At 35.7% G+C, this 23,489-nt stretch overlaps 1 protein-coding gene across 3 annotated transcripts in view; it reads right to left on the bottom strand.

Annotated features, from left to right (window-relative positions):
• Positions 1-23,489, bottom strand: part of MARCHF8 (membrane associated ring-CH-type finger 8) — a 128,999-nt gene that overhangs the window by 59,415 nt on the left and 46,095 nt on the right. For all 3 annotated transcript variants that reach the window (XM_010963520.3, XM_045523041.2, XM_045523040.2), the window contains exon 2: positions 9,416-9,595. In XM_010963520.3, coding sequence (XP_010961822.1) covers positions 9,416-9,517 — 102 coding nt within the window. In that variant the 5' untranslated portion in view covers positions 9,518-9,595. The remainder of the gene's footprint in view (positions 1-9,415; positions 9,596-23,489) is intronic.

The raw sequence follows: 23,489 nt of genomic DNA, 5'->3' as shown, positions 1-23,489 counted from the left end.
GTTTTACGGACAATCTTGCAATTTGGGTTCCAGACATAATTAGGCTGCACTAATCCAATTAATTCATAATTATGTTGCATTCACACGGAAAGTTCTGTTTGTAGATGAGACACAGGAAGAAAAGCAGAAGACAAAGTATCCACTTTGCTTGTCCAGATCATGGCAAAATGGTGTGGTTCTAGAGCCAGTAGCTTCTTCCTAATTCAGCAAATTCGTAGGAGCAGTGGCAGCTTTTCAAACCATGGTAAAAAATTTTTCCATTATCACCAATCATTATAGTGATTTTTTTCATCAGAAGTTTCAGCAGCAACTTTCTGATTTGTCAGCTCCTGATCTCAGCAGAGTAGTTCAGGGATGCTGGGAGTTAACTGTTTCCGGAAACCCAGAAGAGGCCTACTCCTCCAGTCCTGCAATTATTTTGTAAGCATCTACTTCCCTGTAGTAAACCCCTCTGATGCTGTTGCTTACAGTAGACCCTGGGACCCTGTTAATAACAGAATAAAACAGACATTGTTCTGAGATGGAAAGTAATTCACAAATACTGTCAAATGAAATGTGTATTTCATCAAATATTGATCTGATGGCCAAATACAAAACTGTCTTTTAGACTTTTAAAAATACATGTTAATAGAATACAAACTTGTGGTTGCCAACGAGGTGGAGGGTAGGAAGGGACCGATTGGGATTTCAAAATGTAGAACAGATAAACAAGATTATAATGTACAGCACAGGGAAATATATACAAGATCTTATGGTAGCTCACAGACAAAAAAAGTGACAATGAATATATATATGTTCATGTATAACTGAAAAATTGTGCTCTTCACTAGAATTTGACAAAACATTGTAAAATAGTTATAACTCAATAAAAAATGTTTAAAAAATGCATGTTAATAATCCTACACTGGTGCATGGAAGGACGTTTCAAATAGTCCTAGGGATAAGCAAAGATATGAGATAACAGGGTAAGGGGACAGAAGAGTAAGAAAAATACAGATTTTTAAAATGGTGAAATTATTTGCATAAAAAAGAAAAGAGAACTGGGAAAGAAATGAAGAAAACCTCAAAATAATCTAACAGAAATGTATTCAAGATACCACAACTATGCTGAAAATTTTTTAAATTAAATTACAATATTACAAAGATACCCATCACTTGGCATCTTAAGTCAGTTTTATTTTTAAATCAATTTTTAGAAGTCCAGTTTGGATCTTATGATCAAAAAGTTCAATACAGACATGGAAGATATAAAAAAAGATCCAAACTGAACTTCTAGAGATGGAAACTATACCACATCTATGATGAAAAATACACTAGATGGAATCAATGAGAGATTAGACGTCGAAAAATAAAAGATTAGTGAACTTATAAACATATCAATTAGAATTATCCAAAATAAAGCACAGTAAAAATATTTTTAATTAAAAACACAATACCAGACAACTTCAAGCCAGTTAATGTGTGTAACAGAGTCCCCAAAGAAGGGAGGGGACAGAAAAAATATTTGAAAAATATTTCAAGTTCAACAAAAACTGTAAACCCATAGATCCACAAAGCTCAACAAACCCCAGACATAAGAAATGAAGAAAACAAAAAAGAAAGTTAAAAGAAGTCATTACCAGCCAACTCACAATAGAAGAAGTGTTAAAGGAAGTCCTTCACACAGAAGGAAAATGACAAATGGAAATACAGCTCTACTCAAAGAGATGAAGAACACCAGAAACGGCAGTACGTTACATAAGGGTAAATAGATATTTTTTCTTCTTATTTTAATCTCCTTAAAGAGAAAAGTGTTTAAAAAATTGTAACATTGTATTCTGGGGTTTATAATGTATATATAATAAAAATGTATGATAACAGCAGCTTAAAGACGAGGAGGGGAGAAATAAAAGTACACTATACTAAAGTATAGGATTCTTATAGTACTCTTGAACTACCGTAGTACCAATTGAAGGTAGATTGTGACAAGCTAAACATGTATACTATAACCCTAAAAAAATAAAATTAATAAAATTGAAAACCACCGAAATAAGGAGTTATAGCTTACAAGCCAAAAAGGATGAAAAAAATTAACTCTTACATACTCAGTTTTTTAAAAGGCAGAAAAGGAATGAAAAGGGAGGCAAAGAACAGACAGGACAAGCAGAAAGCAAATAGGAAGGCTTAATCTAACCATATCAATGATCTCATTAGATATAAATGGTCTAAACACCCAAATAAAGAGAGAGATTGTCGGACTGGATAAAAAGACCCAATCATATTTTGCTGACATGAAAAGCACTTTAAATATAAAGGCACAGGTGAAAAGTAAAAAGATGGAAAAGATGATACCATACCAACACTAATCAAAAGAAAGCTGTAGTGCCTGTACTATCATCAAAGTAGACTTCAGAGCAAAGAATATAATCACCAGGGATAATAATAAGGGGGTTAATTTATAAAGACCAAACAATTCTAAATGTTTATGCACCTAATAAAAGAGCATCAAATACACATAGGAAAATTGGTATAACTATAAGGAGAAACAGAAAAATCCACAATTATAGTCAGCAGTTTAATGACCACTCTTTCTACTAACAGAACAAGTAGACTGCAAGGCTACAGCAGACTTGAAAACACTATCAATCAACTTGACATGACTGACATTTATAGAACACTTCATTCAACAACAGTGGGATACACATTTTTCTTAAACATACACAGAACATTTATCAAAAGAGACAATATTCTGCACGATGAAGCAAGTTTGGATAAATTTAAAAGGACTTAAGTTATTTAAAATATGTTTTCAGATCAAAATGGAATTAAATAGATCTCTGGAAAGTCCAGAAACTTTGGAAATTAGATAATGCACTTAAAATAACCCATGAATGAAAGAAGAAATCAAAAAGGAGATTAGAAAGTATTTTTTGAACTGAATGAAAATGAAACAATATAGAGAATTTGTGGGATGCCATGAAAGCAGAATTTGGGAAATTTATAATTACTAAATACCTATAACAGAAAATAAGAAAAGTCTCAAATAACCTTGGCCTCTACCTTAAAAAGTTAGGAAAAGAAGAGCAAATTAAACTCAAAGGAAACAGAGGAAAGAAGATAATAAATATCTAAGAAGGAATGAAAGAAATAGAAAGCAGACAGACAAAAGAAAATCTCTGAACCAAAAGAATTCTTTGAGAAGATCAATAAAACTGATAAACTTCTGGCCAGATCAAAAAATATAAGCGAAGACACAAATTACCAGCATCAAGAATGAAAGCGATGTCACAACAGATTCTAAAGATATTAAAATGCTAAGCTCTATAGGCTGAAAGCCTGTGTCCCCCCAAACCATTGGTAGACTTAAGGAAAAAAGAATAATACCAATTCCATTTAAACTCTTCTAAAATATTAAAGAGGAGTAAATAATTCCCTAATCATTGAATGAGGCCAACATTATCCTTATAACAAAATCAGACAAAAGCATTGTAATCAAAGAAAACTATGAACCAATACTCCTTTTGAACACAGATGCAAAAATTCAAGACAAAATTTTAGCAATTCAAATCCAGTCATACATAAAAAGGATAATACATCATAACCAAGTGTGGTTTATACTAGAAATATAAGGTTGGTACATTAAAAAAAAAAATCAACCTTTGTTGTGTTAGCAAACTGTGACAGTTAATTTTATGTGTCAACTTGAATGGGCTAAGGGATGCCCAGATAGCTGGTTAAAGTATTTTGGGGCAGGTTTGTGAGAATTCTCCCAGAAGATATTAGCATTTGAATGAAAAGAAGGTAGCCCTCACTGATGCGGGTGGGCATCACACAATCCACTGAGGGTCTGAATAGAACAAAAATGTGGAGGAAGGGTGAATTTCTGTTTGTTTGAGTTGGAACATCCATCTTGTACTGCCCTTGGATATTAGTGCTCCTGGTTCTCAGCCCTTCAGACTCTGGCCTTTGGAATCACATCAAGATTCCATCCTCTGCCTCCCTGGTTTTTGGACTTACACCAGCCTCCCTGGTTCTTCAGCTTGCAGATAGCAGGTGGTGGGATTTCTCAGCCTCCACAACCATGTGAGCCAACTCCTATAATAAATCTCCTCTTATACATATATACAATACCTATATACTTATATGCACATGTAAGATACAGAATGATACATAGGGAGGTATTCTTTTGGTTCTGTTTCTCTGAAGATCCCTGACTAACAGTCAGAATAAAAAATAAAAGCCATATGATCATTGCAGTAAGACTGAGAACCGCAAAAACTCTTGGCACATAATGACTCCTCCTAAACTCTTGCACTAATACTAGCATAGCTTCTAACTTCTCATGGCCGTGTCTTTAGGATGATGACTCCAACCTAAGATATTAAGTGAGAAAACTCAACACTGCCAAAAGCATTTACTGTTTGTTCCAGTAAACACCTGAAGATACAGCCTCTGTCTCCCAATCTCTGTGGGAGGGTAGGAGCCCAACTATAATACATACCAGTTAGCAAACCCAGATGGCTTAATCACAATGACCAAATGCCTTTCCAGGTTTTTATAAATTTCTATATCCCTGACTCTGCTCAAGCTCCCACTTTTTTCCCCATTCATTTCTCCTTCCTACTCTCTCATTCTCCTTTCAAACATCCTAGACACTGCCAGACAAGAATAAGATGAATTCAGTTCACACTGGACTCTCCTTCCTATTGCAATAGTTATTACTAAATAAACTCCATCCTTCCCACTTTAACTAGTATACAGCTTTGTTTATCGGTGACAAGACACAAAACAAACATTTGACAAAACTCATGACCCCTTCCTGAGCAAAACTCTCAGCAAACTAGAAACAGATAGGAACTCCTTCAACATGATGAAAAGTATATACAAAAAACGTAAAGTTAACATCCTACTTAATGTTGAAGAATGAATGCTTTCCCCCTAATACCACATGCACCTCAACGTTCACGGCAGCACTATTTAAAATAGCCAAGACATGAAAACAACCTAAAGGTCTCTCAACAGATGGCTGGATAAAGAAGTTGTGGTATATTTAAATAATGGAGTACTATTCAGCTATGAAAAAGAATAAAACAATGCCATTTGCAGCAACATAGATGGACCTAGAGATCATCATCCTAAGTGAAGTAAGCCAGAAAGAGAAAGAAAAATACCATATCATATGATATCACTTATATATGGAATCTTAAAAAAAAAAGACACAAGTGAACTTATTTACAGAACAGAAACAGATACACAGACATAGAAAACAAACTTATGGTTAAAATAGACGCCCAAACCAAATGTTGCTGGAGATACAGAAAAACTGGAACTTTCATACTCCTGGTAGGAATGTAAAAGAGTGTAATCACTTTGGCAAAGTTTGGCAGTTTGGCAGTTTGTATCTTAAAAAGTTAAACATACATGTACCATATAGTCCCATTCCTAGGAATATACCCAAGGGAAAGGAAATATATGTCTAGGTAAGGGCTTGTACGAATGTTCACAGCAGCCTTATTTGTAATAGCCAAAAACTGGTAACAATCCAAATGTCCATCAACAGGAGAATGAATAACTAAATTGTGGTAGGTCCATACAATGGATACTACTCAGCAAAAAAAAGGAGCAAACTACTGATAAACATAAATTCGATGAATCTCAAAAGAATTAAAAGCTAGACAAAAAAGAGTATATAATGTATGATACCATCTACATAAAATTTTAGAAAATGCAAACTAATCTGTAGTGAAAGAAAACAGATCAATTACTTGAGGGAAAGGCTGGAGAGGGGTGGGAGTGAGGGATTACCAAGGGGCATGAGGAAACTTCTGGGAGTGATGGATGTGTTCACAATCTTGATTGCGGAAACAGTTTCACGTGTGTGTATATATATGTCACAACTTACCAAACTGTATGCTTTAAATATATATTGTTTATTGTATGTCAATTATACCTTAACAAAACTATTTCAAAACAAAACAAAACATAACAAAAATAATTTCAAAAAACATAAAGAGGTATGTCAAACCACAAGATAGAGAGTAACTCTAAACAAGAAATCAATCAAAAAGCAATCAGATGGTAACAAATCAATTAAGAACCTCACTGGACAGAGGAAGAAGCAAAAATCAGCAGTAATGAGTCAGCAAAATAGGGCAGTTTGGAAAAGGTCAATTCCAAAGGGCTACAGTATACAACTAAGGGGAACGAATCTGAGAAAATACTATAGTCAAGAGAATATGGAAATTTAACCACTAGCAGCAATGCCTTAGAGGACCAGAGTTTAAAGTTCATCATGAAAGGTAGAAGAAAAGGTTTTGGAATTGAAAAAGGACTGAAAGGCTCAAAAATCCCCAAGAACCAAAGAAAGCCAAGAACAGTAAGACATTAACCAGTAACTCCTCACACTGTAAGAAGAAAGCATTCTCCAAAAAAAACTATAAAGAATATGTTTCTTTTGAAAGACTGCAAATAACCACCACATTAGGTTTCTAAACGCATACCAGAGTCTAATGGCAGTGGATCAACACTTACAAAACACCAAGAAAAAAATACTCAAGAAACACCCAGTTTATAAGTAACAGCAGCAGAAATCCTTTTACAGACTGCAAAACACTCCTCTTACCCCATAGTAGCCCCCATATCATTAAAACTGAATTCATTCATTTGTTCATCAACTGTGTTGACTACTGTGTTAAGTCATTAACTCTCAGAATTGCAGATAAGGGCTCATGCAGTGGGTACTAGAGAGAATCGTGTCATGCGGCTGACAAGCCTAGGTAAAACCGTGTCAAGGTTAACAGTTACATTATTTGATTCTGCATAAACTGCAATGTTCTTCTTTTCTCACAAGATTCAAAAGGAATACAATTGTTACTGATGTAATAATCTGTCCCACGTTATCACCTTTCCAGTTCTGAGAACAGTGGATGATGGGATGGAAAGAAGGGGTGCCTCTGTGTAGCTTCTCCTGCCCTGCTCTTTTCCACTCCTAAGCACAGGAGGATCAAAAATGGTACCAAAGGATTTTGTTTTGAACTCATTATGCCAGGGGAACTGGATAAAGGGGAAAAGGCTCCACTGGACAAAAACTTACCTTCCAAACTACTCCTAGTATCACATTTCAGGGTTGAGAAACCTACAACAATCATTTTCATTCAGCACTGTGCCAGCTGCTGCCAAAACTCTCATGTGGCTCTTCAAGCTCCTGCCTCAGCTCTTCTTCCACTACCTGCCACCTCACTCTGGCACCCTGATTTCCAGAACTGCCATCAGGTATTCAAACTATTACCCACACTAAGGTGGGGCAGGGTGGTTCTTCTTCCCAATGCCAATCAAAATTCCAATTCCACAAAATAGCTGGTTAATGCTACTTATTTAAACCATAAAAACTTCATCAAACAGATCAATTCAGTACATATTTATTGAATACCCATCTACAACATATCTACAATGCAGTTTTATACAAATGGGACCTCTCTTCCTGGACTAAAATGTTGGACATCCTCCTTTCTCTATTCCAAACAAATACATATACAGTCCCTCATACACATACATACCAAGAAATTCCCACCATCTGCTGTCCGAATTCAACACTACAATGAATAGGGAACTAACAGCCTCAGCTTGGTATAGACAAGCACCCTAAACTAAGGAAATGTTCTGCTTAGTGATATTTAAAAGTCAATTTAGGTTAAGAAGGATTTTAAGAAAAGACTGTTAATTTAACTGAATCTTTAAAAAAGACTATTAACTTAAATGAAAATTGACAGAATATGGGAAAGATATTTTAGGGTATTCTCTTATCTCTCTGAAGTTGAAAAAAATAAAATACCGAAAATACGACGTCCAGAAACCATCTCCCCTACCACTGCCCCTAGTTAGCACTTCAACCGATACTGGATGCATTCCTAAGAGCTCAGAATAGAAAGGGTGCAGTTGACAGTACAACCGATGGGAAAAAAGAAAAATACGAATTAAGAATTTGGGGTCCTTTTCAATTTACAAGACACATTTTCATTTTCAACAGTCTATGTACTTTAAGAAATACGATAGTTTTTTTATTCTTTATGTAATAATGGAAAGAATAGTGTCCCATCAACTATAATAAATCATCTTCAAATAAGACATCAATTCTTGATTTAACAAGGATTCTTCAGAGTCTTGGGCAAAGATTTTCACTTTAAAATAGGAATGCTATAAGAACTAATGAGTAAATGTCTGTAAAGCACATTGTACAGGCAAAAAGGCAGCAGGGGTAATCTCTGATTCCTCCCCGTCCCTCCCACATGCAATCATCAGTGCACTGGATTAATAATCGAAGTATCTCCCTAACCCCACTACACCTATCCTAGACGGAGTCACCATCAACTTTTCCCTAGGCCAGAGATCAGCAAACTACAGCCTACAGGCCAAATCTGACTTGTCACTTGTTTCTGTAAAAACAGTTTTATTAGAACATAGTCATGTTCATTCATTTATATACTGTCTTTGGTTGTTTTCATGCTACAACGGCAGAGCTGATCCACAAGGTCTAAAATATTCATTATCTGGCCTTTTACAGAAAGTTTGTCAAACCTCGCCTAAGTAGACTATTAAATAATCCTCTAACTAGTCTCCTGGCACTCATTCAATTCACTCTCTAAACAGCAGGCTGGATGAAAATTTTAAGAACACAAATGTGATCATTCATTCTTCTGCAAAAATAAATCCAAACTCCTTACGGTAACTCCTCTAACTTTTGCAGTCTCCTATTTTGCCACTACCCATTCGACCTTTATGTTCCAGTTATTCTATTTTAATATCTTCAAATTCACCTTGCTGTAAACTTTGGCCTTTCAGCATGTCCCAGGAACACTCTATCTTTCTCCGTTAACCAACTCCAGGTCACTGTTTGGGTTCTCAATATAAATGTTATTTTCTCAAGGAAGCCATTACTGACTCCTTGGGCTGGGATTAAATCGTCTTGAACTTCCACCATCACTGACTTTATACTGACCTCTTACGCATATTTAATTGTCCAGGCCAGATCAAAAGCCATATGAGGGCAGAGACAGGCTCTGTGATATTAAAGATGACATTCCAGCAGTAGGCAGAGACCGGTATATACAAGGCATACATTTTTGTTCAAATAATTTTATCCTTTGCATCATGTTCTGAGAATCCAAAGAAATTTTCCTCAGTGATTTACCAGAAATAATCAGGTAGATTTAACCAATGAAGATAAATAAGCCATGTATAACCATGGCAGAATAAGGTGACTGCAAAATCTGAAAACCTAGAAATCTATACAAAGATGACTTCTTCTGAGCAAAACTGTTTAAATCATATGCTTTTTTTAGTATATTCGGAAAAGACCTTGATCGTCAGAGCTTATTCTAGACTCTATTTAATGAAAGAACAAAAAATAATGAAACTAAAAAGGGTATTCCCCCAATACCTGCTCTTCCCTCTCCTTGTCTTTGGTCTTACTTCTGTAGACTCTAGCAGAGGTGGCATCCTGGGATGGAATGGCAGAGATCTGATGCAGTGGCATGCTCATCCCAACCTCCTGTCTGGTCTTCCTCTTTACGGAAGAAGGTCTCCAGTGGTAGAGTCATTTTGGGCCATGGACGTCAGGCTGAGAGAGAAGGGAAGACAGGACATAAGTGAGCTATAACACTTTTCAAATTTCCAACAGTGAGATTAGCATTTTATATTTATATTCATATTTATACTTAAATAAATTACAATGTCTAACATAAATACCTGGTCTTCAAAAATGATAGAAGATGAATGTCTATGGGGGAAGCTGTAACATTTTTCTCATGTGATAAGATGTGAGTATCTGAAAGAAGCTGGTGGATCAAGTACTTGTATAATCAGATATTAATTTTTCAGTAGCTACTTTTTAAACACAACAGTGTCATCCTTTTTTTTACATATTTCTGAAGTTACACATTTTTTCTTTTTTTCCAGATATCCAGATTTATTTTTCTACACTATACATTACTTCATTGCATCCTACCTGAAAGAAAACATTTTTGCAAAGAAAGTCAAATGAGTCAAAACCAAATAGATGATGACTTTTACAATCTAAGGTCACTGTTAATAAAGAATGGGCCACACCCATTTATAATACCAAATAACAGTTCTTTTCATTTTCTTCTGTAAAATACACCTGGCAATATTGCTTCATTACACTGATATTTCTTTTCATTTTTGAGAAATGGGTTGTTTCCAGATTGAATACAATTCTGTACCGCTTCTTGATGCACTGAGACATATTCATGTAAAGTACATAAAAGTCTCTAATACACATTTTTTTTCTTAAACAAGCATTCATCCTGATATAAGTAGGGATCCTTCCTTAAAATCACTGTCCTTGAGTCCACATAATGGTAAGATTAAAAGTTAAAAAGTCTAAAATATATTTAAGGTATCTATGATCCATGCTTACATTCTAGAAGTCTAGACTCTCTAGACCAATTACGGGCAAACTTTTCCTGTAAAGCACCAGATATTTTAAGCATTGTTATAACTACTCAATTCTGCCAACATAGTGTCAGAGCAGCCGCAGTGAGTGTGTAAATGAATGAGAATGGTTATGTTCCAATGAAAGTTTACTTACAAAAATAGGTGGCAGACTAGATCTGGTCCATGGGCCTCTAGTTTGCTAACCCTGCTCTTAAAGAAAATTCCAGGGAAGATGAGGGCTCTCGTGGACATTCCTGGAACCATGAAAAGGCTGCCCTTAGGTTAAAATAACACTGTCTGAATAAGCTTTATTCATGATTCCAGGCACCTCCTGCCTTTTTTCCTCTGGTTTTCTAAGACATTCCTCCAAAGTGCCCAGTAACTGAATTGTGTGCTCTCTCTCTCTCCCTCTGCACTCACTGAGATCTAGCAAATTCTGTACACAAAAACAATTAAAAATAAATTATCAATAAAGTATAATATGATAATGTTTCATGCTGTTTGAATTTTAACAAAGGATGGAAGTCTTAACCCAAAAGAATGAATCTCTGATATGGGGATTTTCATTTATTAACCGTGTATTGGAGGTGAGGTGGTAGGCAGGGAGGGCAAACGACAGGGCCTGACAACCCTAAGTTCACATCTGACGACCGGCCATTTATCCCATCTCTCCCACAACTATGCTCTGGACCAATGGTAGGTGTTTCTGTGGCTGGTCCCACCTCTGACAGTGTTACTAACCAAGCTGAATAAGGAGCAACAGGACTCACAAAATTGATTTCTTTTACAGGACTCTCTGATCAACAAGCTACAGGAAGGAAAAGGAAACCAGAAGGGATCAACACACATAGAAAATAAGCTAAAAAAAATTCTGGTTTTAAAAAGTCTAGTTTTGTAATAGCTGGATGATCACTGATAAGCAGTAAAACAGGAGAACAGAGTAAGCAATGTTAGTGTCTGGCTATTATAATCAATAATAAATAAAATGTTAGTGTCTAGATACCACACATCCCCTCCTCTATCTCAGGCTTCTGATGATGAGCCTGACACAAGATGGAGCACTGTGCCCAAATGGTCTAAATATATGTGTCCATATTACACAAGGCACAAGGCACTCACTCACTGCCGTGCTGTCTTACAATTCTCTGGAAGATCACAACAGTCAGCAGTGAGCAGTTTTTCATCACTAATGCATTAAAGTCCTCTGTTAGAGATGACAAACTCCATGTGGCTTACTGGAATACTTAGTCAAACTAACCATTCGTAGAGGCCCCCCAGATGGTACACCAATAGCTGTCTTTGGTGCTTCTGGTATAATCATCATTATTACATCATTGATACATGACCATGACAAGCCTGAGGAAGACTATTTAGGCTACAGACACACAAATATGAGAGGGTTTTAAATTTTTCTGCGAAGTTTTAAAGGACCTCCTTCCTTACAGCCATATAAGCTACTCTTCCGATATGCACCCCTATCTCCAGGTAAGAGACCTGAAAGTTTGCCTAAAGCAATCCCTCTCCTATGTCAGACATACTCAGGATAAAAATGATAATTTTTAAAACGAAACTACAAAACAAATCACGCCACTTTTTAAGCAGGTATTACTTACATAAGGCAGATATTACTCATAATATTTTGGCATAATTTCCAAATATTATTTTGTATCAATTCAAGTCATGTTTAATTAAGAGCAACAGTTAAGCCCCAGGCATGAGGACTTCAATCCTACTAATGCTAACTTGCAAGATACAACATACCTAATATGAACATCCACATCTAGAAGAACTGGACTGTCAAAACTGGTTGGTTAAGAGTATGGAAATGAATATACACCATGTTCATGGGTCAGAAGCCTTACTATTGTTAAGACGGCAATTCTCCCACCATTGATCTATAGATAAAGCAACCCCTATCAAAAACCCAGCTGACTTCTCTACAGAAACTAGACAAGCTGATGCTAAAATTCGTATCGACCCAGAAAACCCAAAACAATCTTGAAAAAGAACAAAGTTGGAGAATTCATACTGCCCAACTTCAAAACTTACTATAAAGAAAGGGCAAGCAAACCAAGTGTGGAACTGGGTTAAGATGGTGACATAGAAAAATCCTAAACTTACCTCCTCCCACAGACCCAACAAATACGTGTAACAAATCCCTCTGAAAAGAACCTGAGAACTGCCTGAACTACCTGCTTCACAATAAAGGATAAAAGGGCCACATCAAGAAGGCTAGGAAAGGCATGTTCTCACCAAAAACTCCAACCGTGATGCGGTGATCCACAATGGAGAGGAAGCTCAATAAATCAATCAACAAATCAATCAGCTGACAAATAAATAAATGGAGATTCTCCCTGAGGACCAAGGGGTTTGTACCCACACCAGGCACCACAAACCCTTGGGTCCTGCATCAGCAAGAAGAACCCCCAAAACATCTGGCTTTGAAAACCAACAGGGCTTATGTTGAGAGAAACACAGGACTGCAAGGAATGAAGACTCTGCTCTTAAACGGCTTGTGCAAAGAGCCACTCATCCCAGGACCCAGAGCAAAGAGCAGCAGCGTGTAAAGAGCTAAGACCGTACGTGAAGGAAATTTACTTAACTAATCTTAAAACGTCTGTCAGAGGGGGCAGACTTCTGCTGGGACTCTCTGAGGATGGAATGCTGGCAGATGCCATGTTTACAGGCTCCCTCTACCTTGCCAGCACAGGCAGTCACCATTTTTGCACTCTCATTCTAACCTGCTAACAGTGACATGTGAGCAGCCCTGCCCCACAGAGGGACACTGCTCAAGCCACAGCACCAATAGATGCAGCAGAGGAGCAGCCACACCCAATTCCACTCACACAGCCACACCGGAGCCAAAAGGCATGCACAACCCCACACAGGGGAACCCCCTGAGCACAGGCTCAGGCTCAAGGGAGGACTGTGTTTCTGGATCCCATAGACTGAAACAAGTGGAGAGAGAATTCGAAAGACAATCAAGACCTAGGGCAAGGTTAATCACTACAGTTCATCTCCCACACTGGGCCACCCCTTCAAAACAGGGAGAGATAACTGCTTCACATGATATGCAGAAAACACACACAGAGAGTCCAACAAAATGAGGAAATGGAGGAACATGTCTCAGATGGAAAAACAAGATAAAACTGCAGGAAAATATCTTACTGGAATGAAGATAAGTAATTTATCTGATAGGATTCGGAGTAATGATAATAAAATGCTCAGTGAACCTGGGAGAACAAAGGAGAGGCACAGTGAGAAATTTCACAAAGAGACAGAAAATATAAGAAAGTTACAAACAGAACACAAAGCTGAAGAATACAGTAGCTGCACTGAAAAACACACCAGTGGGAATCAGTAGGAGAGTAAGTGATACAGAAGAACAGATCAGCGACCTGGAAGACAGGGTAGTGGAAATCCCCAAACAGAACAGCAAAAAGAACGAAAGAATTTCTAAAAATGAAGATAGTTTAAGGGACCCATGGGACATCAAGCACACTAACATCTGCATTATAAGGGTCCCAGAATGAGAAGAGAGACAGAGGCAGAAAACATATTTGAAGAAATAATGGCTGAAAATCTCCCTAACCTGGAGAAGGAAACAGACATCCAGGCCCAGAAAGTACAGAGAGCCCCAAACAAGACGAACCCAAAGAGGTCCACACCAAGACAAATTATAATTAAAATGGCAAAAGTTAAAGAGAGAATCTTAAAAGTAGCAAGAGAAAAAGAACTAGTTACATACAGGGGAACTCACATAAGACTATCAGATGATTTTTCAGCAGAAACTTTGCTGGCCAGAAGGGAGCAGCATGAGATTTTCCAAGTGCTCAAAGGAAAAAATTTCCAACGGACAATACTCTATTTGGCAAAGTTGTCATTCAGAAAGGAAAGTGAGATAAAGAGTTTCCAAGAGAAACAACAGCTAAAGGAGTTCACTACCAAAACAGCCTTATAAGAAATGTTAAAAAGATTCCTTTAAGCTAAAAAGAAAAAGCCACAACTAGAAATGAACTATATGAAAGAAAAAACCTCACTGGTAAAGGCAAATATATAGTAAATATAGCAGACTAACCACTTATAAAAGCTAGTAGGATGGCCAAAGGACACTTTAACTACAATATACAGTTAAGGGACACACAAAATAAAAAGATATAAAATAAGATGTCAAAAAATAAAACATGGGGGACGGGAGTAAAAACATAGTGCTTTTAAAATACATTTGAACTTAAGTGACTATCAACTTAAAACAGACTGTTTTGAATGTATAGGTTGCTATATATGAAACTCACAGTAAACACAAACCAAAAACCTACCACAAAAATAGTGAGAATAGAATCTAAACATAACATTAAAGAAATTAAGCAAACCACAATGGGAAGAGAGCAAGAGAAGAAAAAGGGAACAGAAAAGAACTACAAAATCAATGGGAAAACAATTAACAAAATGGCAGAATGTAAAGATCTATCAATAACTACTTTAAATGTAAACAGACTAAATCCTCCAATCAGAAGATGCAGGGTGGCAGAATGGATTAAAAGAAAAAAAAAAGATCCATCTATATGCTGCCTATCAGTGACTCACTTCAGATCTAAAGACAAAGACTAAAAGTGAAGGGATGGACAAAGCTATTCCATGTAAATGAAAATGAAATGAAAGCTGGGGTAGCAATATTTCTATCAGACAAAATAGACACTAAAACAAAGACAAAAGGGCATTACATAATGACAAAGGGGCCAATCCAACAAGAAGATATAACAATTACCTATCTATCTATCTATCTGCACCCAACATAGGAGCACCTAAATACATGAAGCAAATATTAACAGATATAAAGGGAGAAATTGACAGTTACATAGTAATAGTAGCAGACTTTAATACCCCACTTACTTCAATGGACAGATTATCCAGACAAAATCAGCAAGGAAACACTGGCCTTAAACAACATAGTAGATCAGATGGCCTTAATAGATATATATAACATTCCAACCAAAAGCAGTGGAACATACATTTCTTCCAAGTGTACAAGGGACATTCTCCAGAATAGAGCACATGCAAGGCTACAAAATAAAGCTCAGTAAATTTAAGACTCAAACTGAATCAAGCATTTTCCCTGACCACAACACTATGAGACTAGGAAGCAACTACAAGAAAATACTGTAAAAGACACAAACACATGGAGGTTAAACAATACATTACAAACAACCAACGGCTAAATGAAGAAATCAAAGGGGCAATCAAAAAATACCTTAAGACAAATCAAAATGGAAACACAATCCAAAATCTATTTGATGCAGCAAAAGCAGTTCTAAGAGGGAAGTTCATATAGATACATGCCTACCTCAGAAAAACAAACCAAAAAAATCTCAAATAAACAATCTAACCTTACCCTAAAGGAAATAGAAAGAGGGAAATAATAAAGATCTGACCAAAAACAAATGAAAAAGAGACTTAAAAAACAACAGAAAAGATCAAAGAAACTAAGAGCTGGTTCTCTGAAAAGATAAAGTAGACTCAGCAAGAAAAGAGAGAGGGCTCAAATAAATAAATTCAGAAATGAAAGAGCAGTTACAACTGATACCACAGAAACACAGAGGATCATAAGAAACTACTATGACCAGTCATATGCCAACAAATTAGACAACCTAAAAGAAATGGATAAATTCCTAGAAACACACAGTCTTCCAAAACTGAATGACGAATAAATAGAAAAATTGAATAGACCAATTACTAGTAATGAAATTGAACCTGTAATCAAAAAACTCCCAACAAACAAAAGTCCAGAACCAGACAGCCTCACTGACTATTTAAGGAAGAGTTAACATCATTCTTCTCAAACTATTCCAAAAATTAAAGAGGAGGGAAAACTTTCAAACTCATTTTACAAGACCAGCATTAACCCTGATACTAAGACCACACAGACACTACAAGAAAAGCAAGATATAGGACAATATCTTTGATGAATCATAAATGCAAAAATCCTGAACAGAATAAAAGGAAACCAAATTCAACAATACATTAAAATAATCATACACCATGATCAAGCAGGATTTGTTCCAGAGATGCACAGCTGAACATCCACAAATCAATGTGATACATCACATTAATAAAATGAAGAAATAAAATCATATGATTATCTCCACAGATGCAGAAAAAGCATCTGACAAAATTCAACACTCATTTATATTAAAAGTTCTGGACAAAACGAGTATAGAGGGAACATACCTCAACAGAATAGAGGCCATATGTGACAAACCCACAGTTAACATACTCAGTAGCAAAAAGCGGAAAGCTTTTCTTCTAAGATCAGAAACAAGATAAGGATGCACACTCTCATCACAGTATTGGAAATCCTAGCCATAAGATTTAGGCAACAAAAAGAAATAAAAAGCATCCAAATTGGAAAGAAAGAAGTAAAACTGGTCTATTTGCAGATATCACGATACTACATGTAGAAAACCTTAAAGACTCCACCAAAAAACTGTTAGAACCATAAATTAAGTTGCAGAATACAAAATGAGTACACACAAATCTGTCATGTTTCTATATACTAATAATGAACTCTCAGAAAAAAAAATTAAGAAAACAATCCCATTTACAATTACATCAACAGAATAAAATACCTAGGAATAAATTTAACCAAGGAGGTGAAAAACCTGTACTTTGAAAACTATAAGACATTGATGAAGATAAACAAGATTATACTGTATAGCACAGGGAAATTATACAAGATCTTGTGGTAGCTCACTGTGAAAAAGAATGTGACAATGAATATATGTATGTTCATGTATAACTGAAAAATTGTGCTCTACACTGGAAGTCTACACAACACTGTAAACTGACTATAACTCAATAAAAAATGTTAAATTAAAAAAAAAGACATTGATGAAAGAAACTAAAGATGCTATAATTAAAAAAAAATACTGTGCTCATGGATTGAAAAAAGTAATACTGTTAAAATGTCCATACTACCCAAGGCAATCTACAGATTCAATGCAATCCCTATCAAAACACCAATGATATTTTCCACAGAACTAGAACAAATAATCCTAAAATTTGTATGGGACCACAAAAGACCAATATAGCCAAAGTAATCTGAAGAAAGACCAAAGTTGGATGAATCATGATCCTTGACTTCAAACTATACTACAAAGGAATCTAAACAGCATGGTACTGGCACAAAAACAGGCACAAAGGTCAATGGAACAGAATAGAGAGCCCAGAAATAAACCCACACATGGATGGTCAATTAATCTACAACAAAGAAAGCAAGAATATACAATGGGAAAAAGACAGTCTCTTTAGCAAATGGTATTGCAAAAACCGAAAAAGCTTCATACATAAAAATTAACTCAAAATGGATTAAATATTTGAATTAAGACCTGAAACTACAAAAATCCTAGGAAAAAATTAGGCCTCAACAATGGTCTTAGTGGTATTTTTCTGGATCTGACTCTATAAGCAAGGGCAACAAAAGCAAAAATAAATTAAACTAAAAAGTTTTTGCAGAATGAAGGAAAACATTAACAGAATGAAGGAAAACATTAACAGAACAAAAAAGCAACTTCTTCTGCGTGGGAGAAGATACTTGCAAATAATATATTCAATAAGGGATTAATATCCAAAATATATAAAGAACTCAGGCAACACAACATAAAAATAAAACCCAAATAGTTCAATTAAAAATGTGCAAGAGAGCTGAACATTTTTCCAAAAACATACAGATGGCCAAAGGGCACAGAAAAAAAATGCTCAATATCACCATTTATCAGAAAAATGTAAATCAAAATCAGAATGAGATATCACCATCACCTCCCACCTGTCAGAATGGCTATTATCAAAAAGACAACATAAAACAACCACTGTGGAGAAAAGGGAAACTTTGTGCACTGCTGGTGGAATGTAAACTGATGTGGCCACTATGAAAAACAATACGTAGGTTCCTCAAAAAATTAAAAACAGAAATATAATACAATCCAGCAATTCTACTTCTGGCTATTCATCAAAAGAAAACAAAAACAGTAATTCAACAAGATATATGGACCCCTATGTTCACTGCAGCATTATTTAAAATAGCCAAGATATGGAAGTAGCTTAAGTGTCCATTGATACATGAATGGATAAAGAAGATGTAATAAACACACACACACACACACACACACACACACACACACACACACACACAGTGGAATATTGCTCAGCCATGAAAAAGAATGGAAAGAAAAAAGAACTTATTTAAAAAACAGAAACAGACTCACAGACATAGAAAATAAACTTACAGTTACTGGGGGTGGGAAGGGAAAATTGGAAGTTTGAGATTTGCAGATACTAACTAATATATAAAAAACAGATAAACAAGTTTATACTATATAGCACAGGGAACTATATTCAATATCTTGTAGTAACTTATAGTGAAAGAAAATACGAAAATGAATATATGTATGTTCCTATATGACTGAACTATTGTGCTGTACACCAGAAATTGACACAACATTGTAAACTGACTGTACCTCAATAAAAATACATATATTAAAAAAAGAATGAAACTTTGTCATTTGTAACAACATGGATGGACCTTCAGTGTATTATGCTAAGTGAAATAAATCAGAGGAAGACAAACACCATGATTTCACTTATATGTAGAATCTAAGAAACAAAATAAACACACAAATTAAACAAAACTAGACTCACAGATCAGAGAACAGATGGTGATGGCCAGAGTGGAATGGGGTGGGAAGTGTGGGAAAAATGGATGGTGGGGAGGTGGGTCAGGAGGTACAAAAATGTCCAGTTATAACGTGAAAGGTCATTGGGATTTAAAGCATACCATGGGGAATATAGTCAATAATATTGTAGTAACTTTGTGTGATGACAGGTAGTTACTAGATTTTTTGTGGTGATCATTTTGCAATGTACATAGATACCAAATCACTGTTGTACACCTGAAACTAATATACTATTGTATGCCAATTATACTTCAATTTTTTTAAAAAAAAAAGCATGGAAATGGAATAAGGATAAATATATAGATCAATAGAATAGAATTTAGAGTCAAGAAATAAATCCATGTATCTATGGCCAACTGATTTTTCAACAACATTACCAAGACCACTCAATGAGGAAAGAATAATCTTTTCAACACATAGTGCTGGGATAACTAGATAGCCACATGCAAAAAAAAATGAATTAGACCCCTAAATCACATAAATAAATGAAAAAACTAAACATCATAAAAATAAAAACTTTTGGGCTTCAACAGGTACCATCAAGAAAGTGAAAAGACAAGCATAGAACAGAGTCAATTTTTTTGCAAATCACATAACAAGGGACTTGTTTCTAAAATATGTAAAGGACCTATCAACGGATGAATGGATAAAGAAGACGGAATTTTGCCATTTGCAACACGGATGGACCTGGAGGGTACTATGCTTAGTAAAGCAAGTTAGACACAGAAAGACAAATACTGTATGTTATTACTTACATATGGAATCTAAAAAATAAAACAAATGAATGAATATAACAAAACAGAAACACACTCACAGATATAGGGAATAATCTGTTACCAAAGGAGGTGGGTAAGGTAGGTATAGGGGAATAGAGGCATAAACTACTATGTATAAAATACATAAGACAAAAAGATATACTGCACAGAACAGGGAGTATACCCACTACTTTGTAACAACTTTAAATGGAGTATAACCTATCAAAATTTTGAATCACCGTGTTGTACATTTGAAACTAATATTGTAAATCAATTATACCTCAATTTTCAAAAAACTTAGTATAAAAAAATGTAAAATAGCCTGTTAATAATTCTTTTATATTGATTACATGGTAAAACATTAATTCTGTGGATACATATGGTTTAATAAAATAAGGTTGAAAATAAAATAAAAATATGTAAAGGACTGATGCAATTCAATAGTAAAAGAAAAAAAATAACCCAATGAAAAATGGGTTGTTCTACATCGTTAGCCAACAGGAAAATTCAAACCAAAATCCATGAGATAGCACTTTATAATTATGGCTATAATTAAAAACAAACAAAGGTTGGCAAGTATGTTAGAGAAAATGTAACCCTCATACACTGCTGGTGGAAATGTATCCAGCTGCTTTGGAAAATAGTCTGGCTCTTCCTCAAAACATGGAAATAACTCAAATGTTTATATACTGATGGATGTATAAAGAAGATGTTATCTATGTAACAGAATATTATTTAGCAATAAAGAGAAATGAATTATGGGTACATACTACAACATGGATGAACCTTGAAAACAGTATACTAAGTGAAAGCAGGATTACGTATTATATGATTACATTTGTATACAATGTCCAGAGTAGGTAAATCTACAGATAGAATGTTGATTAGTAATTCCCAATGGCTGGGGCAGGGGCTGGGGGGGCAGGGGTGGTGATGGCTAAAAGCATTTCTTTTTAGGGTAATGACGTTCTAAAATTTATTACGGTTGATGGTTGCATAACTCTTAAGTATACTAAAAGCCACAGAATTGTACACTTAATGAGTGGATTATAGTGGATGTGAATTACATCTCAATAAAACTGTTTTAAAATATGGGAAAATTAATATGCATTAAGACAGATAAAATTTTATTTTTCCTTTGTGGTAGCTTAATGTAATTTATCCAGATGATATGGAGATGGCCACTGCTATCCTGTCACTCTCCCAGTTTTAAGAAAGGTAACAGGAAGAGCATAAAATCAGTGATCAGAAACATAAGTTCAAGTCCTGACTATTATATACTAACGTGATGTTGGGCAAACTGATGAATTTCAAAGGCTCTGTGTCTTCATCTGTGAAACAGGAAAGGTAATAATCTCTACTCAGTTCACAGGGTTACTGTGAAGACCAAATAAGATTATGCCCATGAATACAAATATAAGGGTAATTCTTAGCATCAGCACATTTTCCAGCCTGCTTTTTCAAGCATCTTCAATGATGCCTCTCACTGCCTCACAAAGGCCAGCTTGTTGGCTTTGTCTTTTCAGTACCATTTTCTGTCCTTCTACACCTCAGTCTGTCACAAGATGCACACAACTGGGACCTCAAGTTCTTTCTGACATTTACTTAGGACTTCTAGCAGCATGACTCTGAGGGGATGCAGGCAGACAATGCTATCCCTATAAGGGGAGAGGTAGAAGGTCCAATCCAGAGGACGGCCAGCATGGCTTAACAATCAAGCTGTTCTATGTGCCTTCCAGATGGTCAAGATAAACGAAGGATTCTGCCCATTTCAACAATGCTGGGGACAAATACAAATGACAAAGAGGCAGCCAGGAGAAGACACAAGATGCCAGTGGCACCCTTCCTGAGAGACGGTCACCCCAGGTCTGCATGACTCCCTGCACCCTTCTTCACAGGGTACCAGGCTCCAGCAGCACCCTGCTCCTCCCCATTGTGAGTTGTTGAATCACAGTATCCTGACTGGGATTCTAAATAAACAACTTTAAGCTAAGCCTGTTTTTATCAGAAGCACATTTCATATAAGAAATGAGAAGCCTGTGAACAGCAGCTAGCAGACACAGAAGGAAAAAAAAGCAGTAGGAATGAGGAGACCAGTTGTAACACACAGCACTGAATGATCATGGCCAGAACTAGAACAGAGAACGTGAAGGGAGGAGAGAGACCATGAAAAGGAGGACTGACATAATCTGGTGAGGGGTCTAAACCACCCTCTGGTTTCTAGCTGTGTGGTCACAAGACCCAAATGCACAGAGGACTGGAGGATACAGAATGAGTTGGCCATTGGCACACTAAGCTTGACACGCCTGTGGCAAACCCAAGATATGCACACAGCGCACACTGGGAGTCATCAGCATACTGTGACACCTGAATACACAGGAATAGAATCTGGTTTCCAAGGGAAATCTGAAAGATCAATCATTTATGTCATTAGATGCTATAAGCAAATGATAAAACCCAATACCAATCTAGGATTTTAAAACCTTACAGGAAACAGCAATGGAAAATTCATAACTATAGGAAAAAACACCTATCTCAGTCAAAAGTTAACATTACACTCACACAGCAACTCTCAGAGGCATTCTTATTAAACTAAAAAGCAAAATAAGCATATTATCGGTTATTATTTAACATATAGTTAGAATTCTTCTGCTAATGTGATAAGACTTAATGTAACTGGAAGGGAAAAGAATATTTAGACTCAAAATTCATTCACATATCAATTTGATGGATAAAAAGTTAAATGTAAAAAAAATAAATATAATAAAATACAACTTAATATAGTAAAGAACTAAAGGAAGGCTGACTTTCTAAGCCTACAGTTAATAGGGGAAAAAAACACAAAAGAAAAAGGGTTGTAGGTATGTCTATAAAATTAAAGGCAAAAATACACAAATAGGCAGAAAAAAAAAAAAGACCAGAAAATATTTGTAGTAAATAGAACTGAAAGTTAGTATCTTTTAATAAGAAGTTAATACAAATAGCTTTTAAAAAACATTGACTTCCCTATAGATCAATGGGCAGGACCTGGGAACAGCTGCTTCACAAGTAAGGACACAGCATGGGTCCTCACTTAACATTTTAATAATTAAAGAAAGGCAAAAGCTCAGGGAATCACTTTTTTCCTTTACAAAATTCTGTAAAGATATGAAAAACTTATCATTGACCAGAATGTGCTGAGCCCGTGTTCTCATGATCCTCCCAGAAGTATCATAATTTCAGAATGCCCAACAGGAAAATTGCCGAGCAACAGGGCTCAAAAATCGTGGAAAGAGCTTACCTTTGGGAAGCTAAGCATGAGAAAATATGCAAAAATCTTCAAGCCCCAAGATTTTCAACATCACATTATGTACAACAAAGAAAAAATTAAAAGTACCCTTAATTTCCCCAAATTGGGGAAAAGCTAAGCAAACTGTGGTACTGGTACAATCAAAGGAATATTATCTGAGCATCAGAAGTAAGAGAAATACAGTGTCATAAAAAGCAGGTGATAAAAACTATACATACATTATAATTAAAACTGTGTTAATAGATATGCAAGCAAATAAATATTAGGAGAGAAACTCATTAAAAA

This window comes from Camelus bactrianus, chromosome 11 (assembly GCF_048773025.1).
Source record: "Camelus bactrianus isolate YW-2024 breed Bactrian camel chromosome 11, ASM4877302v1, whole genome shotgun sequence".
In the NCBI taxonomy this organism is placed as follows: Eukaryota; Metazoa; Chordata; class Mammalia; order Artiodactyla; family Camelidae; genus Camelus; species Camelus bactrianus.
The sequence above is the reverse complement of the archived record's forward strand: the minus strand, read 5'-3'. Positions and strand labels throughout refer to the sequence as shown.